At 42.1% G+C, this 26,735-nt stretch overlaps 1 protein-coding gene across 6 annotated transcripts; it reads left to right on the top strand.

The window, feature by feature from the left end:
* Positions 1–389: 389 nt before the first annotated feature.
* On the top strand, positions 390–26,735 carry LOC125902616 (phosphatidylinositol 4-phosphate 5-kinase type-1 gamma-like). Of its 6 annotated transcripts, XM_049599100.1 has the most exons (18): positions 390–1,189; positions 5,499–5,527; positions 5,714–5,797; positions 7,409–7,539; positions 7,650–7,767; positions 12,049–12,201; positions 13,374–13,673; positions 13,983–14,194; positions 14,277–14,360; positions 16,624–16,672; positions 18,008–18,092; positions 18,186–18,359; positions 21,102–21,258; positions 21,386–21,454; positions 21,545–22,085; positions 22,905–22,979; positions 25,176–25,262; positions 25,395–26,735. In XM_049599100.1, exons 1-18 carry the CDS (start codon positions 1,096–1,098, stop codon positions 25,395–25,397), a joined length of 2,445 nt encoding a protein of 814 aa, XP_049455057.1. In that variant the 5' UTR covers positions 390–1,095; the 3' UTR covers positions 25,398–26,735. The 6 variants fall into 6 exon arrangements, with proteins under 6 accessions (XP_049455057.1, XP_049455059.1, XP_049455058.1 ...); XM_049599102.1 differs by lacking the exon at positions 22,905–22,979 and having other exon boundaries at positions 25,179–25,262; XM_049599101.1 differs by lacking the exon at positions 22,905–22,979.

Below are 26,735 nucleotides of genomic sequence, written 5' to 3'. Positions count from 1 at the left end.
CTATGGCATTTTACATTGTATAAATTAGCCTAGCGACAAAGGGAGATTTCCTCTACTCATATGAAACTAGGATAAATACCCGAGAGATAAATCGCACACAAGACTTGAAATGTTATTTTGTGGAGGCTTTATTGTCTTAAGGATTTATTGTCTCTTATCTGTGAAGCTTCGTTTACACTGAGGGAAATGGTTTTAGTATACAAAAATAGACTGGAAATCCCTGTCAACGTGTAGTTACATGTCTGGGGAGGTGCACTTCAACATAGAGCCTACATAGATGCAGTGTCCATTCAGGAGAGAAGTATAAATTCTGCTTTACTCCAACAGCTTGTGGGACCATCACAAAGGGCGGGGCTTAGCGAAAGGGCAATTCCAGACCATGGTCCTTTGCTGCATGGCATCCCTTCTCTTGAACTTGAACTGTCCTATCAAATGAAGGCGAAAGCCAAAAAAAAAAAAAAAAAACTGTGTGTGAACCCTGCATAACCCTTTAACTTTATCTAACTGCTACACTGTGGGAGAAACAAAAATGGATGGAAATATTGGACGTGATAAAACAATTAAAATTCAACAATTTTTTTAGTTCATTTTATAACTGTGGTCGTGAGAAATGTTTCGAGCAAGTTTTGTTTCTTTTTGAGGCGTCAATGGGACTCCCTACATCACTGCCCCCATTAAACGCACAGCCTTATTAAATGTACAATTAAAATGTATAAAATGGCTTCTCCCCTCCAGATGTATCACTTAAAACCAACATCAGTCCATATGACACCGCTGTAATGATGCTCCGGTCAGACGGTCACTCCTGTCAGCTTAGTAAGATGATGCTGTGGCGGCACGCGCATCAGCGTGAGCATGAGGATGATGACGCACAGTCGCGGCAGAGATGATCAGCACCGCTGGCTCTGGACGTGTCGCTGCGTTTTCCCTCTATAACGCGACAGATACACATTAGTGGAGCCATGTAAATGTGTGTGATTGTAGCAGTGGATATTGTAGAGGGTGAAATGACAGGATTTCTGCAGCACACCGCCTCATCTGCGTCTCACTGAGGAAGGATACGGCTGCGCGTCGTCGTCAGGAACCGTCCGGGAGATGGACAGGAGGACTGCGGAAACCGGGGATGACGGGAGGACGAGTGAGGAAGCGGCCGCCGGCCCCTGTCTGCAGCTTGACCTGGGGGACACCGGTTCGTATGTCTTTCATTTTAGCCTTAGAGTCATTTGTTGTCTGTTCCAGAGTCAAATCATTTTGGTGGTCCTGTTGAAACCACCGGTAACAGCAGGTGCAGTGATGGGAAGTTGGACACAAGTGGGAAGCATCTTACCATTGAATCATATCTGGATGTAGCTACACTGCCTTAAAACACCACACTACAGAGGAAAAAAAATATTTTGCCACTAAAGCAGATAGGAAATTTGTCGTTAGAGGAACCTAAGCTGTGAGAATAAATAATAAATTGCTTGGTTAGATAACAGTGTCAAGATTCAAGGGCCCATAGTGTCACTGCAGGCTGGCACAGACACAAGGTGCACACACACTCCCACTGGACCTGATAAAGACCAGCTGCTGCTGCTGGATGAATGTTGGGACACACATGCAGATGTCATTTGGCTCCTCTTTCAGCCTCTATCTTCATAATTCTTCCCATCTCTCGCTTCCTCTTCCTCGCTAAATCTGAAGAGTGCTTTACATAATCTGATATGGAATTATAAACCACGCGCTAATCCCTTGTGGGTATCAATTTTAGGCATCGCTGTGGATATCATGGCTATGAATACATCACAACATGTGGGACAGGTTTATGATATTTATGTGCAAATGTTAATGAAGTGGAGCATATGTGAGCATCCGTTTAGCACATCCAACAAGTTGTCTTTGGATGTGCACGCTCATGCGGTTACATCGGATGTTTGTGCACACATGATTATTAATAAAGCCACCAGATTATGCTCGTGTGCAGAGAGCCTCGGGGCATAGAAATCTCCTCTGTGTTTAGTGTCACATTAATGTACAGCAACAGGCCACCACTTTCTCAGCTGATAAGGGAGAGATCTAATCCTCTTTGCTATGACACACACACACACACACACACACACACACAGAGGCCTTAAGGCATACTTCCCTTAACATAAAAACAAAACGTCTCATTATGAGAATACCTAAATGCGGGTTTAGTAAATGTGTTTCAGCACCAGCACATTCAAAGCAACCTGTCGTAGAGGTAGCCCGTGTCTCACATAGTGATGCTACAATGTGTTTGTCCTGTTTGTTGCTGGCAGCTCAGTGGCACATTATTCTGGCCTGACCCTAATCCCACAGAGACTCTGTGTGTGCGCGCCTGCCCCAGGATACTCCTTCTCATTGTTCTGCCTGACAGGCTTTGATGTGGCGATAAGCTGCAGGTTACAGGTGTGGCCAGCCGCGTGTGTCCCGTCACCGCATGACAGGGCCCACAGGGAAACAAGGAAATCAATGAAACTATGAGGGTCCATTTATTTTTGTTCGGGTAGTTGCATGCTGTGGCCTAATTTGTTACTATGGTGTTATTTTCACGCAGTTTGCCCATCCCAATTTGTCAACCCCATTGTGAAGTTTGTTCGGTGCACCAGAAACTAATTAAATTTAGCACAGACGTTCATAGTGATGATGTTAGTGATCCTCTTGACTGTTCCTCTAGTGCCACAATGAGCTTTGCATTTGTGGTTTTAAAGCTCCAGTGTATCAGATTTAGTTTGTTTAATTTGTTTTCATTAGAGTTTAACCCTATGGGCCCTAGGCGTTTTTGGGGTATTTTTACTGCCTTTACTTTTAAGCTCATATCACAGTCATTATAAAGGCTACATACACATGCTATATCTTGTTTTGTTTTGTTTTGTTTTTTTTCAGGACAATCTAGACTAACCAGATTTGCCATCATTCCATGTCCTTCTATGTGCCTGTATTGTATATTAATTTTTATATCAATGAAAAAAACAAATCCATGTGACTAAATTCTTACATTGTTACATGTATCTCAGCATAGCAAGTTGAAAAAAGACATATTCTGCCATATATGAAGAGGGGAGACTCTCTGGAATCTGTCAATATAAGGACCATGATGGTGGGACATTCTGTAACTTCACAGCTGTCCAAAACATGTGGTTTGTGCCAGGTGGACATGAGTGCCAGTATTTTTTCATCATTGCAAGAAATTCCACTGACTCATTCACAAGTCAAAAATGTGTTATATCTGAAAGAAACATGCAATATTTACATCTAAGATCATAGAAAAATAGTCAACCAAGTGCAATGAGATAATATTTGTTTTTCAGTTTCAGTTATATATTGGGGGAACATTTTGGGCATTGGGAGGGGCAAGTGTCCCCCTCAATGTATATGGTGACTACGGCCCTGTCAGGCATGCATAATTAGGCTACAGTTGTCTGGGTGCACAAAGGTGAAGTGGCTGGTCTTGTGCCACTAAGACGTGGTAAGATACGATATTCCTCACTATATGAAGTGACTGATAACAAGATGTGTATAATGGATTGTAAAGAAATTCGTCAGGTTTTTATTTTGCGTGGCATTTCTGTGTGAGCCTGCGTTCGCGAGTAATCCATCCAAGAGTAATGTGTGTGCAGAGCTGTATGAAAGCTCTGTTATACATAATTTTAGTGTAACTTTATCATTTTTTTTTTCGCTGTTTCACGTGATATGTGTGGCTTCTCGCTATGACGCACGGGCGCGGAGAAAATCAATAGAAAACAGGTGTGAATTTGGATGCACTATGCGTTGTTCGGGCCCATAGGGTTAATCACCTGAAACTAAGAACCATTTTGTTCTTGTTACATTAGAATGAGCTGTTTATATCTACACACAGAGTGGGCCCTCTTCCTCAGAGCCATGTTTTTCTACAGTAGCCCAGAGTGGACAAATACTGTCTCCAGACGGAGCCATTCAAATTTTCGTAACATCCACAACAGTTTATTCTACATGCTTGGTACACAGGAGAGGTTTCAGTGGGTTGCAATCTACAACCTCACCACTAGATGCCACTAAATCCTACACAATACACCCTTAAATGAAATTTGGTAAATATATTCATGCCCCCCTTAACTTTTCATTTAGCACCATCATAAGGTCAAAATTTTGATTTGTCCAGTATTTTTGGTTTTATGACCAAATGCCCTGCAAAACTAATTTCTACATCTTCATTTCAGAGCAACAGCAAGCCATTGTTTCGGCTCACTCTGTGCCCGTCCGATACGTCCCTTGAATGTTGTTGCTGCTTGTAGTATCTGGACACTTTATCGTGCGTCATCCAACAGACTTTGCACTCGCTGTATGTTATGTTATGACTTGTGTACCTGCAGACTCTCAGTCTTGTCATTGCCATTGCAAAGCAGTTAGAGTCAGAGTAGTGGTACATGTGTACAAGGTTCCAGAAGACCATACCTTACTGTCGTCAGGATTTTTAATCATAATATGCTGCATATTTTTTATTAATTTCAATGGATTTTGTTTGCATGTCCTGACCCACCAATGGCATCTCATTATGTTGTTTATAAACTGTTGTTGTGCTCTGTTGTGCCTCAGTGTTAACAAACTCTGCCGCAGCGAGTACTGTACTTTAACATGGCTTAAAGATTCATTATCCCTGCTCTGTCAGCTGTACTTCCCTAATCTTCACTCTCACACGACCTGAAATTTAGCAAGATGGTGTAAACCATGTAGTCTGCAGCACTGTGACCTGCTGTGAACTCTTTTTTTTTTTTTTTTTTTAACCATTCTCATCCGTCATTCCTGCTGTGTCTTCTTCTTTTGTAAACAGACACAAACATACACTGTCTGGTCTCATCCTTCATGTCACTGGGAAAGATTCTTCTTAATCCTCGTGTGTGATTGGCTGGTGACGTGATCTGGAGACCTTAGCCAATGACAGCACTCAGATTAGGGAGGAAGTCAATCCAATAGAGTTTTTACCTTCTCGGGACAAATCTCACTGATCCAGGAATAGTAAACACTGGCTGCACTTTGCTGTGGGTTGACTGCTGGATGTGAGGTTTTGATTTAGCCAGGGATTTCGCTGCATGTCTTTCTGGATTACCAAGCAGTTGGTAACTTGTAGGTACTGAACTCCTCTGCCGGTGAGTCGACCACAAATTTATTTAGAACAAGGCTGATGAAGTTATATCTGTATGAAAGCTGCTATCATACGGAATGCATCGACAGCTTCTATGTTTGTCTTGACGCTGGAGGGTAGATTGGCTAACTTGGTGTATAAATGTAACGTTGATAAATAAAATGACAATGTATGCCCTGATAAAAGGTAGAGCTGAGTGTGCTGAATGTCACATTGTCCTTGTGATGGCTACGATCACCAAACCTTGTGTTAGTCTGATACCAAAGTTTGCATTCCCTGTTAAATCATTAATTGCTAAATCATGCTAAATAATGTAACGATGTGGACATTTCTCAGCCTAACTCTCCTGCACCTTCTCTGTCTCTGTCCACAGATTCAGCCAGGAAGGCTCAGATAACAGAGGTGAGAGGCCACTTCACACTATACACCTGTCTGTCTCACCTGTCCCTGTTGGTTTCTTCTTCTCTTACCCTTCTTTCATCTGCACTTCTTTGCTGCATGGTTCAATTCCATATGACCTCTGATGGGACAATATACTATGTAGTACCAAAATCACACATACGTTTACCTTGTCTCTCCTTGTGGCAGATGCCGTCCCCATTCGGAGCAACCCATGAGAAAAAGATTGGCCACAGGAGGATCGATGCCTCTGGACAGACGACGTACAAGAAGGTAGGCTTCTCCTCTTCATCTTTTGCCTTAAAGGGAAACTTTGGTATTTGTCAGCCTGGATCCTATTTTGCCATGTTTTTGTGTCTGATGGAGACAACTATTTTTGAAAACGGTCCAATGCTAAGAGACACCGCTGTAGCTACATCAGTAAAACAGGCTGCAATGTTATCCCTATGGGCAACTGTGCGCCACTGATTAGCCTCCACTTAAAGTGCTTGTTTTTGCCTCTGACCAACACATTCTCACTCCAACCTCGTCACATATCGATGTTTGGTCATGGACTTTCCACGTCCAGATACAACTTGCAAGGTTGGTTGTAAAAATACACTTCTGTTTTCACAGGAAATTTAACGTTTACATACAGTCTCTTTCAAAATAAATGCAGTGCATCGGTACAACAATGCAAACTGACGTTTTCTTTCCTTCAACAACAAAAGCACGTGGTCAGGTTTAGGAAGGAAGAAAGAACAGGGTTTGGCAATCTTACAGGATGTGAGCATCGCTCTCCTGGGTGAAGGTCAGGTGTTTGTTAGACCCATTCACCACGCCTCCCACCAGCTCCACTCGCACTTTGGCTGCCTTATTTTTGTTCTTGTCCCGCTGCGTTACCTGCCCCACTGCCCAAGCGCCAGATTTTAACGACTTCAGAGTGAGACCCTGTTGCTCAGACAGGTTCAGATTGTCATTAGAAGTGTTTGACAACATGACTAAAAGGACCCTACACTGAAATTAAAAGTTTTCTGTACCTTCAACTGGTCTGTTTGTTATTGTGACCATGTCTCACTTAAGTCTTGTTCTGAAATTTCCCGAGAGGTGACTCGTTGCAGAAAAAACACTAGTGTAAACATATGTTTACAGAGTGCCAGGACGAGTGTGTTGTTTTGGAGTACAGACAGCCTATCTTCATGTTATCTAAAAAAAAAATGTAATGTTATGATTAAATATTTAGCTGATTTTGACAATGTGGAAAAGTCTGCACCATTTCAGAATGAGACCTTTCTTTGAATAAAATTTAGTCAAGAAAAACATGTCTCTCTCAATAGGGTCCTTTCCACTTATAATAACAACCTGGGGATCAACTGGAGGGCAATCCAGGCCCCCCGAAAAAATATTGAAAAACGAGGAAGGAAATATTAGAAAGCCTTTATCGGGGGCGTCAGTAGCGTAATGGATAGTGCTGGCGCCCCATGTACAGAGGCATTGCCTCGCTACAGCAGCCGCGAGTTTGAATGCGGCTTGTGGCCCTTAGCTGCATGTCAGCCCCCACTCTCTCTCTGTCTCCCCATTTCACTCTCTGTCCTGTCATTAAAGGCCAAAAAAACACAAAAAATAGTCTTTAAAAGAAAAAAGCCTTTATTGTAGTGGCTTGATTAAGTTTCTGTATTCTGTATTCTACGTGACACCTGGGGCTTTCACTGGCAAAAACAAGCACTTTTATTGGACGTAAATTGACAGTGCACAGTTGCCCATAGGGATGACAGTGCAGCCTGTTCTGCTGCTGTGACTGCATCGGTATGTCCTGTTTGTAGGTTTGATTGGTGTCACGATCTCATCAACCACGTTCCACCCACACCTCACTCTGTTGTTCTCTTCTCTTTTCTCCGCCTCCAGACCACCTCCTCTGCCTTGCAAGGGGCCATCCAGCTGGGTATTGGATACACTGTTGGCAACCTCAGCTCCAAGCCTGAGAGAGATGTGCTGATGCAGGACTTCTATGTGGTGGAGAGCATCTTTTTCCCAAGGTGTGTTTGTATATGCGGAGGTGTGTTTGTGTGCATGTCTGTGGCAAATATCTCATATAATCTTTGTTCATCTTTGACTCTTCCTGTTGGTTCCTTCTTGCTCCGTATAGTGAAGGCAGTAACCTCACTCCGGCCCACCACTTCCCAGACTTTCGGTTTAAAACCTACGCCCCTGTGGCCTTCCGCTACTTCCGAGAGCTGTTTGGGATCCGACCAGATGACTACCTGGTGAGATATTTATTTTATCTGATGACTGGTGTTGCATTCACAGGTGAAATGAACATTTACACATTATGAATTTGCTGCAGAACACCTGTCTAATGCTCATAACTGAACTTGTCAGCACCTGCCAGTCCATAATATTAATTATATCGTTGGAGTAGAACCACACTCGGGCAACTATTATATATTTCCAACAATTACAGTCCCCTTTCCATGACCACAAAAAGAAAGCTCTACTAATATTTAAATATTTTATATTGAACATTACATACTTAAATACTGTTATATTACATTTGTGATGTATATTGGGGTGAAAAACACTGTGTAATTCATTATTGAATGTAGCAAAGCCATAATGAAAATAGCATTAATAGCTGACTAAATATAGATTTATATGTGAAGTCTCCTGTGAAAGTGTTCAATTGATGATAAGCGGAGTTATCAAAGACAACATGCCCCCTGCTCCATCAGACCTCCACCGCTCTGAGGATTAATATTTAACAGCAACACACATAAAAAGAAAACTGTGTCTACAGTGAACAGAAAACTTGCACATGGTGAGGGTGCATGCATACAGTATATACACACACACAGACATGCTGTGATCTCAGCAACACGTTTAAGCTCACGTTCTACCTGTGCCAGAGGAAGATTAGCGGACTAAAGCTGTCTTTTTTAAACTCTGAGTAGTGGCAGCAGACAGAGAGTAGTTTGTGTCTGCATGTGTTTGTGTTGGTGGCGGAGGGGTGGAGCACCAGTATAATTGCATTGTGTTGACTAAGCCTCAGGAAATTAAATTACTTTGTTGGACAAATTAACTCGGAGCACTTCCTCTTACTTTCCATCTTAAGTCTCCAGATTCTAACCAACTTCATTAAAACTGATTTAATTATTTACAAAGTCTTAATGGTCCCACGTCCCTGGAAGATATTGAGCTGCTACATATGCAGTTTAATATGGTTTGCCCCATTTTGGTATTCAGCACCAGCAAGAAGTGGATAAAAAAATAATATTTCCACAATTTAGTCATTGATTTAAAGGTACACGTTGCCAATTTTTAACCAGCTTTGTATCCTTACAATGTGGGTAGTGTGTGTAAATAAACTGTGGTAAACTTCCCTCCATCTTACCAGCACCCGAAGGCTGTTGTTCAAACTACAGATCGTAATTCCTAACAAGGACAACAAGAGTGTAGAGGCAGATTGAGACAGAGAGCCACCAGTATACGTAGGCAGTGCTGATCAAATCTAAACTAAAATTATGTTACTACATTGCCTATTTCCTGACTAAAATGCCTTTAGAAACACATTTTAGTGCACTGTTTAGCAGTATTACAAGAGTTTATGAACAGAAAGTAGGCACCATACTGTTTCCTGCACTGTGTAAACTGTGATCAAATGGTAAATCTAGGCAGTGCTGATGAAATATTGTGATTGTGATAGTGTTCCTGTGTCACCCGTTTCTCACCTTAAATGTTTTCAAAAACATATTTTAGCTCACTGTTCAACTTTAATACAAGATCATTTGTTCACAGCCGGCCACCATATTGTTTCCAGACGGGAAACTCACATTATGTCATCCACCAGCAGGAGTGTTTATTGGTCTGTTGTGGTGCAGTGCATTTTGGTAGTTGTAGGTTTTTTACCTCTTGAGTAAAAGCAAATACCGCTGCCCTTTTTGTCTTTGTTACACTAGACTCACAAGTCAGTCTTTAGACGCTTTGCTTAACTAAAGACTGATGACTTTCTCCCTGATTTTGTCTTTAGATGGGCGGATACAATTTCAGAGTTTAAAAAAACTCCCTACGTTGCAGAACCAACAGTAAATCCGCAGGGCGGTCCTTCGGTGGCTCGCTGAACTCTTGTGCTTGTAAACATAGTCCCACTAGAAACACGTGTAGCGGCTCAGCCGTGCTCGCAGAAAACGCCGTCAAAGTTAGTGGATGTTTGTTGTGTTTGCGGCGACACATTCTCGCCAACTAAAAGAAACAAACATAATCTTTTACAAGGCCACGACTCATCCGTCCGGCCGGACTATAGTGGGAATCGCCTTGTTGTTTACAAATACTTCCGGGTAGAAAACCAGCAGAGCTTTTAGCTATATATATATATATATATATATATATATATATATATATATAGCCTATATATCACATTTTTCACATCACTGTATCACCGTTTGGACTAATCCGATGTTTGTAAAGTCTATAAACACAATGATTGAACAAACATTACTATTTCTGTGTGCACGTTTAGCTGGGCTAACCGTTAGCTGTTAGCCCTGTTAGCCATTAGCAGTGTCTTTAATAGGTAATAACTCATTAAACGGTCCGTGAAAAAAAGATCTTTTCCAGCGGATATCTTAGTTACAACATGATTGAGCTAGCAAAGCAGTTTTGTGTTGCTATGTGTGGTATGTATTCAGTTTTGGGAAATCACAATGTCTAGAAAGCATCAGTGGCTGCAGCTGACAGGGACAGCTAACACTAGCAGCAAAGCTAACATCAGGACGTCATCTGTTAAAAGCCTCTACTACTACTACTCCAGTTAGCTCAATAATGTTGTAACTAAGACATCCGCTGGAAAAAATATTTTCTTCACGGATGAGCACACGTTTGATAAAACGGAGTTAAATCTCTCGGCATCCATTTTCAAGCTCTGTGTGTTTGTTTCCTTGCGAACGAGAAAAGGGGGAGTGCACATTTCCGAGAAGGCGTGTCCTTTTCAAAAATGCAAGAGGCATTGCTTTGTTTCCGGCCGTTTTCGCCGGTGTGTTAAACACACTTTAGAAAGGAGTGTCCCCAGACTATCAGAAGGCGGAGATCTCTGATTGTCTGGTGGCAAGACTATTGTTACACCCACTACAGGTAGCATAAGAAATGACAGGAAATGAGGTGAGAAGTTCGACATACAATTTATATTCTCCCACCTCACCCTCCTCAGGATTGGCCCCCCAGCTATCACTTACAAGACAGGGTTTAAGTTCCAGTGTCACACCGCAAAGAATGTGTCTTGCATTCAAAGTGCTAACACATTTACACAGTTTCCAAAGTGACCACAGCACACCTGAAGCCTGCCCTGATTGTCTGACTGGGTTTGACCTGAGCAAGTCGGTAATTTGTGGGGGAAGCAGGCAGATAAAAAACCGAAACAAACATAAACAAACAAAAATCAAAGAAAGAATACTAGTCCACCCCAAAGGTAACACCCATATCTTTGTGCCCGTTACCGGCTCATGTGCCATCGTGGACTAGTCAAAGAAAAAGACCAAACCAAACAACGTAAATGGTCCCACAGCAAAAGCAGCTAATGATGCTCTGGTACGTCGATCCAATTTCCTACCGACACACAGCAGTGAAGCAGGTCATTTTTTCTGCATTTTACTGCCCCAGTCTTCCCATCACACCAGCATAGGGTGAGATGTGCACCTGTCTTACACCACCGGCCTAAACCAACATCACAGCCTTCGTTTCACCTGCCACATCTGTATTCTCTGGTCACGTAGCACCAGTTTGAAAAGTCTTTGCATATGTTTACTGCATAGACAGCCCAGTTTAGTGGAAAGACCATCTTTCCAGGAGTAAAATACTTATTTAATGTTTATTTTTGTACAGGGTCAAGTATGTAGCATAAACTGATGCCACACATCACAGCTAATTTGCTGGTCCCCAGATGGGCCTTTGAAATACATAAAACTTACCAACAAATATACAACAGACAGTACAAAACACAAACTCAGCCATAAATATGTACATTGAGAATACAAAGAAAATACAGACAAACAATACAAGACAGCAGGCACCATAAAAACAGGAGACATCTGTAAAGGGAGTAACTTCACTGTAGATACTAATACTGCACTAAGGTGTTAACAGCTGACACTTAGCTTACACTCCGCTAGATGTGTAATTCTTCTCACCCACATCCATAACGCCATTTTGCACACGTGCACTTCAACACAAAGTTCCCTCTTTGCTGCTGGTGAGCGATGCCATGTGAGTGGGTGGATGTATTAGTCTTTTGGTTGGCTGTTTGGAAGCTGTGTTGGATCCAACATGAACAGAGCTGTGCAGCCCTGCAGTGCACATGAAGTGTTAAAGTTAGGATGAAATTACAAACTGTGGTGAGACAAACATCTCACATATAATGACCGTTTGAAAAATCTTTGGACCAGATGGACAGAGGGTTTCTTTGTATTTTAAAGCAGTCTTATCAGAGACTGTGAATCTGATTGTCAGACTTGAGGATTGTATCTTTATTTGTTCCTCTGTGTCTGTGCTCTGTGTAGTATTCTCTATGTAACGAGCCACTGATCGAGTTGACGAATCCAGGAGCTAGTGGGTCCATATTCTACGTCACCCGCGATGACGAGTTCATCATCAAAACTGTTCAGCACAAAGAGGCGGAGTTTCTACAGAAACTTCTTCCTGGATACTACATGGTAAGTCAAGCTGAGCTCCTCCCTTATCAGAATCAATTCAATCAACACGTTCTCACTCCCAGCTCACCGAATACTGAAGCTTGGCTAGCGGCCCTGCACATCATGTCGGTTTTGGATGTTCAGGGACGACATGTCAATTCACACTCGTTACTTGCATCGTCTCTTTTCAAAGTAAACTTTCATTATCACAGGAAATGTACAGTTTCTGCACATTAAATGAATACAGGTTTTCAAAATAAACTTAGAACGTAAGTTTTACCATTTTGTTTTTAGGTTTACTTCCTTAGGTAACAAAAGGTTAGGTTTAGAAAAAAAGTGGTTTTGCTTAAAATAAGTACATTTGTTACTAGCGTAATAATACTTCATGTCATTAGCATAGCATGCTACACATACTAGCACACTACGTTGTTATAAAAATAACTCCCATTGTATGCAGATTTTCCTGCTCTTTCTTCTACAGTAGTTCCCCGAAATGTCAAGAATGCTGCCGCCCAGTGTGTCTCATACTGCGTCGCTGTCTTACACTGAGGGCCACTAACCAAATGTTGGCATTTGACGAGTTGGAAGTGAGACCGGGTTGATTAAATAGCCATTTTCAAATTGTATGTAGTCATTGTTATTATCAATGATATGTTATTAGGATATATTGCATACTGTTTGTGTGTGCAATTCAGTGTGCAGCATAGACAGATTTGTTTATGAAACAATAGACATACTGAAACTTTATAAATTATCTTGGGGAGGAAAATCTGAGAGGAGTTGGAAACTTGAAACCTTGCAATAGTTTTTGTAATGGTAAATCTGTTCAGAGATTTGGATGTGAGTGCATGCTTGAGAGCAACACAGCTCCTGAAACTTCTAGTCATCTTAATCCTCTTTATCCTGCCTGGTGTTGGCCCCGATCAGCGGTGACGCCAGTAGGTGACTTTGTAATAGATATGAACTGAGGGCTTGTCCCTGACTGAGACCCAGGCTAAGCACTCCTTAACAGGTTAAGCATGAGGTTAAGCATGCAAACAGTAGAGACACCTGTGGATTGGTCACGCTGTCTAACAGGTGCATGGGGCAGAAACACATGAAACTACATGCCTTATTACCAAAGACTGTACTATGTTTTCTTAATTCTCCCTATGTCTTTCCCTTTCTCTGCTGCATGAACCGTGTCTCTCCAGAACTTGAACCAGAACCCCCGAACTTTGCTGCCAAAGTTTTTTGGCCTCTACTGCGTCCAGTGTGGGGGCAAGAACATCAGACTTATTGTGATGAACAATATTTTACCACGTTCTGTACGCATGCACCTCAAGTTTGATCTGAAGGGCTCCACATACAAGAGGCGAGCGTCGAAGAAGGAAAGAGAGAAGTCCAAACCCACCTTTAAAGACCTGGATTTTCTGAGTGACATTCCTGAAGGCCTCACGCTGGACCAGGACACGTACAGCGCTCTGGTCAAAACTCTGCAGAGAGACTGTCTGGTGAGAAAGAGAAGAGGGAAGGACGGATGAACAATATTGTGTAAAATTAGATTAACTGGACATTTTATTTCATTTTAAAAAGCAGCACAGCCAACCCTACATTAAGTATTTAACTGTTTGCTCAGTATTTGAGGAATAGAGGAAGAGAAGGGAGAGAAAGTGGCTTATGTATTTTTAATGCATGTTTTAATTTATGCCATGCCGCAGGCTGTGGAATCAACCATACATAAAAAAATGTAAATTTCCCCAGAAGCTTGGAGAATATTATAATATATCATTTCAAAATATTATGTATGTGTTTCACGTCAGGTTCTGGAAAGTTTTAAGATCATGGACTACAGTTTGCTGCTGGGGATCCACAACAAGACCCAAGCACAGCGAGAGCATCAGTCTCAGGGCTCACCTGCAGGAGGAGGTGGGGATGAAAAGAAGCGCGCAGCTCAGAGATCCTTGTATTCCACTGCGATGGAGTCTATACAGGGAGGCTCCACATGCAGGGACACACTGGACCATGATGACACGTAAGTCACTGTTTTATTATGTTTGCCCTTGTCTACACATCACGTTAACAAATGATGGTAATACTCTCCTATCTGTCTCCAGTATGGGTGGTATTCCAGCTGTGGGTAGCAAAGGAGAGCGCCTCCTGCTGTTCATTGGGATCATCGACATCCTGCAGTCCTACAGGTAGGCAACAGATGAATTCAGAAGTTAAGGGTGACATTCATTATCAGTAAAGTAATGCAGTATTACAGTAGTATATTTGTATTTTTCTGCAGAAACTCCACCCTCTGCCTGTATATTCGTATTTTCTTTTTTTTCTGTCTTGGCGTGTACCTGTACAGTGCTCAGGTGGTAGGGACCAGGTGCCAGAGGCATCCAAGCGACGCAGCACAGAAAAAACACAAGTGTAGCAAGGCGAAACACTAAACGAGAGTGAATCTGGAGTTGGCTTTTACTTTCACTTTTGCTGGCAGGCATGTTTACAAACAGTAACTGACAATCCTGCATAGTATACCTTTAACTTTAAAGGAGCTCAGTCAGGAAAACATTAGTCAAAGACAACTTTATGTCCATTTGCAGTATTATAATTGACAATATGGCTCTGTTGGGGGCCTCTCTGCCTTTCCTAGGCCTATGCAGAAAGCCTAAGGTGGAGAGAGCGCACCTCTCTGCCCTTCCACGTGCACATGAGGAAGGCCTGAGGCAGAGAGAGCACACCACTCTGCCCTTCCACACCCATGTGAAAGCTTTAAGCCAGATAGCACACACCCCTCTGCCCTTCCATGCGCCTACATGGAAAGCCTAAGGCAGAGAGAGCACACCTCTCTGCCCTTCCACGTGCAAACAAGGACAAACAGAAATGACACTGATAAGTCAGACACATCATAAAAAGGAGGAGCTGGGGTGGAGGCAGGTTGCAAAGTGGCTTGCAGAGGAAGCAGCAACAGTAGGCAGGTCAGAGCAGTTTATATAGGGCGCCCTGAATGAAATTCGCCAATTGGTTGCATAGAAATGAATCATGTGATCTATCAGCTGACTCCCTGCCATCAATCAGCTGCTCCATCAGTTGATTAGGCTGTTTGAGATCAGCTGATGTAGCTGGGATGTGAGCTCAGCTCGACATTGTGTCCTACCTGAACTAACGCCTTGCTCAATTTGTATATGACATTCAGAGCCTATCTATGATTCAGAGCCTGAGCTGGAATTTTCTGCACAAGGCTCTCAACATGGAGGTGGCTGCACTGTTAGCAGCGAATGGTGCTAACAGCGTGAACAGTGCTAACAACGGCAACAGTGCTGACAGAGCTAATGGTGTTAAACTAAGGTGGAACTGCAGGGTGGGCATGGCACTTTCATAATGTTATCTACCTGTAACAGCTGTATGAGTGCAGTGCAAAGCTGCAGTGATCAGCTAGCTAGTGGGATACACACTTAGAGACTCCAATGCACTAACATACATGGGCAGCCAGACCATCCACCACAACAAAGAAGAGAGAAGCACCGAACACAACACACTGAGGGAGTGTGACCTTATTCCCTGCTCAGGACACCATTACTTCCCTACATCTGTACACACAGTAGCAAATACTTGTTTCTTGCTATATTAATGCTCTGAATGTCGTATATGGGACCTTTAATGATACACTTAATATCAACATTCACAATTGCAAAAAAACAGCTGCAATCAGTTGGCTCAGCTAAGAACTGTATTTAAATGATGTGCCGCTGGACCAGATTTCCTAGGAAATTTACTCGGTTGCTTTAGAAATCAAAATTTTAAATAATGCTTCTGTTCTCCGAGCAGAAACTGAGCTTTCAGATGTCTTCCAAGTTGTAATATCCTCCTTACCTCACTAAGCATCAGGATTTATAAGTCTAAAGTGACGCACAAACCGCTAATGCCTGGTCATTTATATTTTCATGGTAATTATCCAAAGTTGATTTAATAATGATATACTGGTTTTTGAAGTGCTCTACATTTCACCCTAAACCTCTACTGCCGTCTTAGTCTGATGTGCGGTGTAAGGTTACACTTGTCACTTCAGTCTGCCTTTCATCGTACACTTCAGGACACATTAAATGACAAGGATTTTTCTCTGGCTTCAAAGTCAGGAATTGATTAAGCTCAGACTGACAGTAATCCAGGCATTATGTGTCTGCGGGGAATATTAAAAGATGGAGAGAGATCACTGAGAAAAAGCAATCCCAGGCTTGTCGTACTGTTTTTATTGAAATACTAATGGAGGAGTAAATGTTACTGTCAGGACAAGTGTGAACGTAAGACATGTGTGTTTTGTCCAGAGTAAAATCCAGTCTTTGAAAAGAGATCCTGAAATGCACATCAACAATGTAAGTGGGACTATAGCCTCTGATTCAGAGTTGCCAGGTAACCAAAGCAGGTCACAGAATGAGCGGAAATAAATAATTCAATTGTCTTGTCTGACAGGATGATCAAGAAACTGGAGCACTCTTGGAAGTCCCTCATCCATGACGGGGTGAGTAGCTTTCACATAACTCTTATGTAATGTAATGCGATCATCTGTTTCCAGGCAAAACAACCTTCACAAAAATGTATTCTTGGCTTGTCTTTTGTTTAACAGGTTAGGCACCTTCACTGGTTTTATATATGAAAGGTGCAATATCATTAAAGGGATAGTCCGTAACAAAATCAAAAATACATATTTTTTCTCTTACCTGTAGTGCTTTTTATCAATCCAGATTGTTTTTTGTTTTTTTCTTATGGGCATTTTTTGCCTTTAATTGATAGGATAGCAAAGTATGAAAGGGAGAGAGAGAGGGAGGGACATGCAGCAAAGGGCCACAGGCTGGAGTCGAACACGGGCCGCTGCTGCAACAGCCTTGTACATGGGGCGCCTGCTCTACCACTAAGTCACCGACGCCACAATCTAGATTGTTTTGATGTGAGTTGCCGAGTATTGGAGATATCAGCTGTAGAGATGTCTGCCTTCTCTCCAATATAATAAAAGAAGATGGTACTCGGCTTGTGGTGCTCAAAGCACCAAAAAATACATTTGAAAAACTCAGTAGCAATGTCTCTTTCCAGAAATCATGACCCAGGTCACTCAAGGTAATCCACAGACCTTGTTGTGGACAGACAGACAGACAAACAGACAGACAGATGGTTAGTGTTAGGTAGGAGCAGTAAGTTGTATAACTAGTAAATGAGAGAACATCTTATTAAAACAAGTGGAGAGAGAAGCACAGGGTCAGCAGCCCAGCCGTGCCCCCCCAGAAAGCTTTTCTCTCTACCGAGTTAACCCCACTAATTGTATCACAAGGCAGAAGGAAGTGTGCATCGACTCATGGACAAGAGACTCTGACAACATAAGGTGTAATCATCAATGCTTTCCCCCTCTGCTGAGCTGTAACATTAGCTAACTCAGTGGTGCTAGGTGAGCTAGCAGTACATGCACACTTCCTTTTGCGTGGTGATGCAGTTGTGGGTATAGTTCAGTAGAAGATAAACACTTCGTATATGACTACTCATCAAAAAGTCTGTGGATTATCTTGAGTAACCAGGTCATGATTTCTGGAAAGAGACTCTGCTGTTGAGTTTTCAAATGTATTTCTTATTTATTTTATTTTTTTGGACTTCGAGCACCACAAGCCGAGTGCCATCTAGTTCCATTATATTTGAGAGAAAGTAGACATCTCTATATACGATATCTCCAACACTCGTCAGCTCACACCAAAACAATCTCGACTGGTGAAAGGCACTAGATGTCAGAGGAAAAATACGTATGTTTTATATTGGGGTGAAGTGTCCCTTTAAAATTGTCCTGACTCTGTGTCCTTTCACTGTCCCACAGGACACAGTGTCCGTCCACAGACCTGGTTTCTATGCCGAGAGGTTCTTCAAATTCTGTAGCACCACCGTCTTCAAGAAGAGCAGCTGTGAGTTAACAGATGTGCATGAGCCATTCACTCCTGTTACGTTTGATGACAACTGTACTAAGAGTACATGTAAACTATCACCTGCTTTCACAGCATTGCGTTCGTCACCGTCTAAGAGAGGGCGAGGGGCTCTCTCCATGTCCAAGTCCAGTGCTGGGACGGGTTCGGGTGGGCAGCGTCCCTCACTGACCGATGAGAGGCAGGAAAACCTGGACAACTTGGAGAACCTACGAGGAGCTCGCAGCTTCCCCATGCTGGAAGACAACGGTAGTTCACTCTTGTATACTCAGTTAGTCCACAATGACATACACTGTAAACATGTTACACACAGGGCTCATTAAATGTCTTCTCATTCCAAGTGAAAATGGGATGTTAATACACCTAAACCCAGTGGTATGAGATTACATGGTCATGTCTGCCCTCATCAGAACTAGTGAGGAAATGCCTGGGCGACATACTAATGCTGCTGCAATAAAGAAGTAGAAAATAAAGGGTGAACCGGTGAGCTCTGGTTTTCCCTTGTTACACTGTGCCTCTCTGAACTTGGCACGCTATTAGCTTCAATTGTCTGCAGCCGAGAGCTCCATTTCTCTTTAAATGAAATGAAGTGAGCCTTTATTGATCCCTGTGGAGAAACAGAGGTGCAGCAGCAGCACAGCAGCAACAGAATCAAAGTAAAAGTAAAACTGCAGCAAACCAAGACCAGATATTCAGGGATACTTAGAAGATGTGTGTTGGAGCATTTACTGCCTATATAAAAATCACAAGTGCAGAATGTGACCATATGAGGTCAAGTCATGCAAGCAATCTGAACCTTTTAAATGTCCACAACTTAATGTAAAGGTCCTGATCACTAGTGCAGTACCAGATGTATTAAGTGACTACAGAAAGTAAACCATGAAAGGCCAGCCATTGGGAGTTACAGCGAGTTAGGAGACAACATTTTCCGAGCTGGTCCCCTCATTCACATCTATTCCAGCAACACCACCACCCACCCTCTGTTAGCTCTCATACCAACACAGCAATTTCAAATACGTTCTCGGCCGTTAGCCTTGTAGTGACAGAGATGGAGTCTCTAACAACTATTTCCAAATCCAGTGTTACTGGCCATGCTCTGTTTTGCATACACATACTCAATATGATTACAAAACAATATAGATCAAGTTAGATCTTTCCAAATGGCAAAAAATGTATCTGAAATAAGACTGACACTTACTGTGAAACTTCAATTAGTAACCTAAGTTATTTGCTTAAATCACTGAACTCAACAGGCCTATATTTGGGACAGGCCTTTAATTGCAAAGATGGGAAATATGATCAAATAAATTGTTTATTTGAACCAGTATGGATATTAATTGAATAAAAATTAGGCTTTGAAAACATATCAATTGTGTTATGACGCTCGTTTTATGGCACCTGAGGATAACGGCACGCAACGTACTGACACAACACCACTTTATCCTGCTAAAACACTCTTGCAAACACTCTTGATTCTTTTGATCGGTGGACCTTTATGGAATAAAGGAATATAAATAACTTACTGAATAATCCACGCAACGTACTGACACAACACCACTTTATCCTGCTAAAACACTCTTGCAAACACTCTTGATTCTTTTGATCGGTGGACCTTTATGGAATAAAGGAATATAAATAACTTACTGAATAATCCAGGAATGGACAAGTACTCTGACTTCATGACAGCTTCAGAAGAAGGGAGTCGCCATGCTTTTTTTCGTCTTGCCCGTAAATCTGAATGACTTGGGGTCTCCTCTGGTGCTCATGGTTTCAGTTAAATGAAATCAACTGAGCTAACAAAGTGAAGCATCTCCACATTGACTAAAGTTAAAATACTGTATTTATATTTGTATGCACAATCTAAGCAGCTAACCAACTCGAATGGGTCATCAACAATCTGGTTTTACACATCCAAACATCTTGGTAACCAAACCAGGCTTCTAATTCAGACAGGTGGGGGTTTTTTTCAATATGTAGTATATAAACAAACTTTAAACTTGAACATTAACATTAAATAAAAAATATAGCTGGTTTGCTTTGGCTGCTTTGGCCCCTTAATAAATAGAAAATAAATCAACACAAGAAATCTTTAAAATGTCTAACATTGAAAATAAAATAGCAGCAAGACTCCACACACTTGTGCTTTGGCCCCCTAATAAATAAAAAAAAAGATTAACACCACAAGACATTGTTGGCATTTAACAAACAATGCAGCCTTTCCTTCTCAGTTATTTTAGTAGTGTCAGTGCCAGCCTGGTGCTGCTGTTTCCTGTGTGTCTGCATGCTGGCCTGGTGGACTGATAGTAAGTGCTGGAGCGGATTACTGGAATGGACTGCTTGACTCGCGGAGTGCTGGGCTGGCTGGAAAACCTGGATCAGATTCCATAAAAAACTGGATCGGAGTTCTTTGATCGGCATTTTTCCATGCAGTCCGATCCGATGCCGATGCACGTTTTTTGCCAATATCGCCGGCGATACCAATCTGAATATCGTATCGGGACATCCCTACCTTTTACCATAAAACAAAACAAGGACAGGAAAAATTTCCGTGATAACTATTTTCAAAGATATCTTGAGGTGAGAGAGGAAATCGCCAGTTTTTCCCTTGCAGAAATTCAGCCTAACTTTGGAGCATTATTCGTTCCCTTTCCCAACAAGCTAGTATGACATGGTTGGTGCCAATGGATGCCTTAGTTTGTCTAGGTTCACAAGTTAACAATATCTTTGTGCTATCTTAAAAAAAAAAGCATCCCACAGCTTCATAAAGACAACAGTGTCAGCCTCCAGTTAATAACACAGTGACAATCAGATGGCATTTTGCTTGAATGAAAGGCTTGAAGAACACTGCGGTACAAACACACATCCCAGTCTTTATATATTATTTATGTAATCTTTTTTAAAGTAATTAAATTCTGTTTTTGTAGTATGTTTTCATCTCTTGCATCTATTTCATGTCTATTTTTACACCTCTTTGTTAACGATGTATCTCAGGGAGAGAGCCACCCTGCACTCCTCCCTCCTTTGAAGACGCTACCACTGCTTCTATCGCCACCACGCTCTCCTCCAATAACTCCTTACCCACCACCCCCTTCGATACACCAGAGCACCCACGCTACAGGAGGCAAATGCTCTCCCCGAGCGTGGCGAGGTGGGAATAATTACATGAATATGCAATGATGTATCTTTAATGATGATATTCAGTGAAAACAATGTGCTGCGTGTGTGTGCTGTCCTTCCTCACTGATATCACACCATGTATCACTGTGTGCTTTCAGGGCGCAGAGAGAGGTGGTGGAGGTTCATGGGGAGAAACAGGACACCATTACAGTGGAGGTGGAGCTCAGGTACATGTATATACAGCTATATAATACTAGTACAATGTCTACAGCTCCCTGTGTAACAGTATATTAACAGTTTTCTTTGTCTTCATGCAGTAAAATCCCAAAAAGCACGGAGCTCACGCAGATGACAGAGATGACCTCTCCCAGCCATCTGTCACCTGTACGCCCGCCCCGTGCCATCGCCTCACCCACCCATATTAGTCCATCCTCTGCATATTCCTCCTCCACTCTTCCTCCTTCCTTTGTTCCTCCCTCCTCCGCAGCTCAATCAGCTGCACAGTCATCCTCCACACTTACTTCATCCATCCGTCCGTCCACCAAACCACTCACCTCTCCCGCTGCCGCTGCTGCTCAGTCTTCCACTCTCTCCTCTCCAGTCTCTCCTTCAGCCGCGCGTTCAACACATCTCACCTCCACCCTTCCGCCCGGCTCAGCATTCACTCCCATCTGCCCCTCATCTTCTAACTACTCCACCCAGAGCTCCACTCACCATCTCCCCACGACCCCGCCCTCCTCCCACCCCTCGAGCCCTCAGGTGCCTCGGCAGGCGCAGCGTCCGTCGTGCAATCAGCTGTCTGTGTCCAGCAGCCATAACTCATTGGACGGGGAGGTGCAGGTGTCTGACATCTACTTTGTAAGTCCCCATCATCATGTCTTGCGTCTTTTATTTGTGGCAAGGATGTTAAAAATGAGATAATCAGACAGTTTCAAAGTAGAAAAGGAAACAAAATGAGCTGAAAGTTGAGCCTAGTGAACAGACAAAATGAGATGTAAAATTCTCACCTGTTCTTAAGAGGCTTTTTACAATGGAAAATAATTTTAACTCAATCTACTGCATCAGTACACACTTTTATAACCCAGCCAGCACACTGGAGAAAGCTCTCCTTGGTTTGTTGACAGTCCTCTTCCAGAGAGTAGAGATAATTTCTCTTCTCCTGTTTTTCTTTGATCTACCGGGTCTCTTGCAGTGGCCCAGTCAGGACAGCGTGATAGAGTTATGATGGTGAGGGGGAGGGTGTGTGTGTGTGTGTGTGTGTGTGTGTGTGTGTGTATTGCAGTGTGCATGTACTACGGGGTTGCTTTTGCTGTCCAACATGCTTTTTTCCCAAAGCACGAGGCTGCCACTGGTCATGCTTTTGAATGTACCTGCAAAACACTGGGGTTGTCTTTACCGCACAGCATGACGTATTTATATCTGTCAATCTGCAGTCGTGTGTCCGGTCCATGTTATGCACATCTCTTCATATTCTCTCTCTTTGTTTTAATGTGTTTTTAACATCAGAGCATTCATTCTCCTTTTTCCACCATCTTTAATTTCTCTTCTCTTTCATAACTGCTTCTCTCATCCTTTACTTTCATTGTGTATTAATTCATACATTCCCTTTGTTTCCTTTTGCACACGTCATATGCATTTGTGTGTTCATCTCTGTGTGTGTGTCCCTCCATCCATCAGTACGCAGACGGCAGATATTGGGTGTATTCTCCAGTTCTTGGTCGCCGTAAGCTAAACTCTAGCTCAAGTTACAATGTAAGTCACCACCACAGTAGCTAGAGTCATTCGCTCCACGTACCATGGCATTGCTGGTTGGGGCTGTGGAAAACACACAGCTGCTTATGGATCTTCAGAAGTGCTTAAAACTAAAGCCGCAGTGCATTTCACATGACTTATTCAGTGTTTAAGTCTGCAAAAAGAAGACATTGCATATTAATAACTGCTGCTTCTGAAGGGCCATCATGTGCATTTAAATGGAGCATGCATCTTTATGTAACAGTAGTTTAAATGTTTGAAGATCCCGGCTCTTCGGTTACCTAACTGTGGTTAGCTTGTGTCGGCTTTAGCTTGTGTTGGCTTTGTGCTTTTGGTGACCTCTCAAGCTTCTGCCCTGCAGCGCTCAGGTTGCACAGAGGAGCTGACAAGCTGATTAGTGTTGTCAGTGATTGGCTAGAAGGGAATCTGTCCTTGTGACGCTGAAAATCACCTGTTTATTAAAGCTGCACTTTTTACATTTTAAAGCCCCTGAAAAGATGGTTTCAGATATTTCTGTAAGCATTAATTATTCATTACTAAATGAGCAGCAATGTTGTTAAATTTGGGGGGTAAAAAACAGTCTTACAAATAATTTCTGAAGAGTCTTACTGTCAAAAACATACCTGCTTCACTGGGACTGTGTGGATGTGGCTTGACCATATGGCGACCAGAAAAAAATCAACCACAAGCTGACGTCAGATTTTGATTTGAATGATTGTGAACTGATTTTGCTGCAATTCATGGCTCTCAGAACTTAGAAAAAAAGACTGTTGACGCAGAAAAGTGCGCGAAACAGTCATTTAAGTGTTGTGCTCTTATGACGACAGGACTCTGTCTTCTGTTCGGCAACTTTATTCTCTCTGGTACTGCGTATATTTTTTTTAACAGTTTGCTCGGAGTAACCACGTCTCACATGACAACACAACATGTCTCCTGAGAGATGATAAAAAAGAGGCAACAACAAAAGGCGCCCCTCATGACATTTGTTGCCCACAGATGATCACACACTCTGTCTGTATAAACAGTGAACCAACGCAGAATAATAAACAAAATATTTAACCAAGGGACAGAAAATGAAATTTAAGTTTGTTCTGCTGGAGACAGCTTATGTATGATATTTTGTTGAATATTTTTAGGGTGCAACAAAAGTCGGAATTTTGAGTCGAGTCGGAAACTCGAGCAAGATCGATCAAGCCCGAGTCTGCCGACATAAACTCAACGTTATAGCAGTGTGTTGGAGCATAGAGTGAGCCAAGCAGAGTTACATTTTCATCTTTTAATTTACTTTATGTAGTGTTTGTGTTGTGAAACGTGCTGTAACATGCTGCTAGCTGCCATTTCCATTTAGTTTATTTGTGCTTGGTAGACGTCTTTACGAACATCTACGTCTGAGTCGACACAAAATAATGTGGCTGTGGTGGTTTTCACTGCTACACTTGGCACCCGTTTACAAAATTTTCAGCTGTTGTACATTATTTTATTGAGTAGTGACAAGGAAGACAGTCAATTTATTTCATACGCAGTTTTCCTCTGCGAATGGGGGTTGTGGCAATTGATGTAGGGTCTTCTGTAGATGCTTGTGAAGCTCAGACACTTGACATATGAACTTCAGTTTGCTGCGGGCATCCACATTTTCCTGAAAAGATGCACTTAGATGTAATTTATCAGAAATCGTGTCACAATCACTGACTTCTGATTTGCAATGGATTGCAGCATAAGTGCACAACGTGTGTGGTATCACCTATTTTCGGTTTTGTCCAGCCCACTTGAAATCTATGAGAGAAGGCAAACCAAAAATATAATGACAATTATGATGTGAGATAACCAAAACAATTCTGACTTTGGCAGAAGAAATCTGATTGAGAAAATATGATTTTGGGGTCTTTAAAGTGAAGTTGCACTTGCCTTAGAGTATATAGATTGTATCATCTTGTCTAACTGAGACCCTGGAGATTTTCCTCAGCATACCATCCTCTAATCAGTAATGAGCAATCTTAGAATGACCGTGAGCAAACTGTGCAGTTAGAAAATTTATCTTGGTGTCCCCAACATGCAAAAGTGCACCTGGCAGCTTTAAACCATTGAGTGTCTACAGGATGTCTTTATCTATATGTCTTACCCCACCTCCCCTCTCATTTGTCTCCTCTTCTCTCCTGTCTTCCTGTGCTGCCCTCTGCTGGCTGTGTTTGATAACAGCAGACTCAGGAGGATCGGGGCTGGGTGTACTCTCCTCTGCACTACAGCCCAGAGTCCAGAAGGGGCTCAGATGGGGAGAGTGAGACAGTGAGTGTGCAGTTCATTCAGTACTTATCATTAATTCACACAACAGAGATGAGTACATACACATTTTTTGCTGTTCTCCTGTTTACGTTTCTCCTACTTATCCTCTCTTCATTTGTGTCTCTGCTCTCTCAGTAACTCACAGCAGAGACAGCAGTGATGGGTGGAGCCTGAGGCTGTCTCCATATACAGAAGCTGTGAGGGTTTAATAACAAAGCCACCAGGACACTATGAGAATTAATGCCGGTTGCCCGAGCTGCATGTGGGAGCTTGCTTTGCCAGCAGAGACTGAAGGAATGAACTTGGAAGCATTCAAGTATACAACAAAACAATCATGCATACACTCACATATATTCAAACATGAAACTTTTAAAATATTATGCAACAGAAATTAAAATAAATAACCATTTTCCAGGACAATCTGACTGACATCACGCAGAGAAATAAAGTTATATCACACGGTACAATCAGCTGAGTGGCACTGTGAGAGATCTGGGTGGTGTAGCTGCGGCCCCGCTGCCTGCTGTGGAGGTTTTTAGTGTTGATGAGTCACGCTGTGCTACACCGTGCCAGCTCTGGCTATGCAATATGGACATATGTGTTATTGATTTCTCTTTTTGACTAACTACTTCAGAGTTTATTTTTCACTAGGGGCATGTCAAAGCTGTACATAATTTTATTTCTAGCACTTTATCGATGTACATGTGGCTGAGGTCTTTTGAAATCGTACATGTTTTGTTATTTTGTCATCAGTTATTGTTTCTCAAACACAATAAATGTTGTGTCAGCTGTGTGTTTACGCAGTGTTCTAGTTGACCAGCGGTGTGTGATGGTCCATTTAAGAAACTTTGATCTGACGATGAATGGTTGTGTTTAAAATGCCTTATTGACAAACTCACTTTCATAACTGTTTTTGATATTTTGGTCACATGTAATATATAAGAAAAATCAAAAATATATAAACATGAGTCTTTTATTGAAGAGTAAATACCAAATATTTGAAGCAGAGTTAAAATAATACAGCAGCCATGCATTTACACTTTTTTCCAGAGTCAAGCTCCAAGAGATCAAAGAAAAAAAATCATGTTTTGTAAATTGTAGATAAACTGTGTGTGCTGAAGCACATGCATGTAAGTCTGTCCGTGCCCTCATGTCTCTGTGTGTGCATGTGTTTGCATGCATATTAATGTGTGACTGGAAGGTTTTTCTGTCCTGCCTATTTGTCAGATTGTCAAAAGGTGTAACTTCCATTTGTTGTATCGGCCCTGAAAGTCTGAACCAGCCGTAAGCATGTTGGCTGTATGAGAAAAACGTCTTTATTGACGGTGGATTAAACAGAATTGACCAAATGAGACAAACTGAGCTAAACTGAAATAACCTCAGATTTGTATACAGTTTAGCAGGAAAATAAATCTGCTACTTCCCTTCTCTTCCATACATGGTGATACTAGACTTCCTGACTGTGTCGATAAGCAC

This window comes from Epinephelus fuscoguttatus, linkage group LG15 (genome assembly GCF_011397635.1).
Source record: "Epinephelus fuscoguttatus linkage group LG15, E.fuscoguttatus.final_Chr_v1".
Classification (NCBI taxonomy): Eukaryota; Metazoa; Chordata; class Actinopteri; order Perciformes; family Serranidae; genus Epinephelus; species Epinephelus fuscoguttatus.
Note: the sequence above shows the minus strand (reverse complement) of the source record. Positions and strands in the feature narration are given on the sequence as shown.

Excerpts from the sequence above, each read along its gene's own strand:
- LOC125902616 (XM_049599100.1), top strand. The coding sequence starts at position 1,096 with ATGGACAGGAGGACTGCGGAAACCGGGGATGACGGGAGGACGAGTGAG. Across the intron at positions 12,202-13,373 it reads TTCTTCCTGGATACTACATG|AACTTGAACCAGAACCCCCG; the intron begins GTAAGTCAAGCT and ends GTGTCTCTCCAG. Across the intron at positions 21,455-21,544 it reads ACAGTGGAGGTGGAGCTCAG|TAAAATCCCAAAAAGCACGG; the intron begins GTACATGTATAT and ends GTCTTCATGCAG.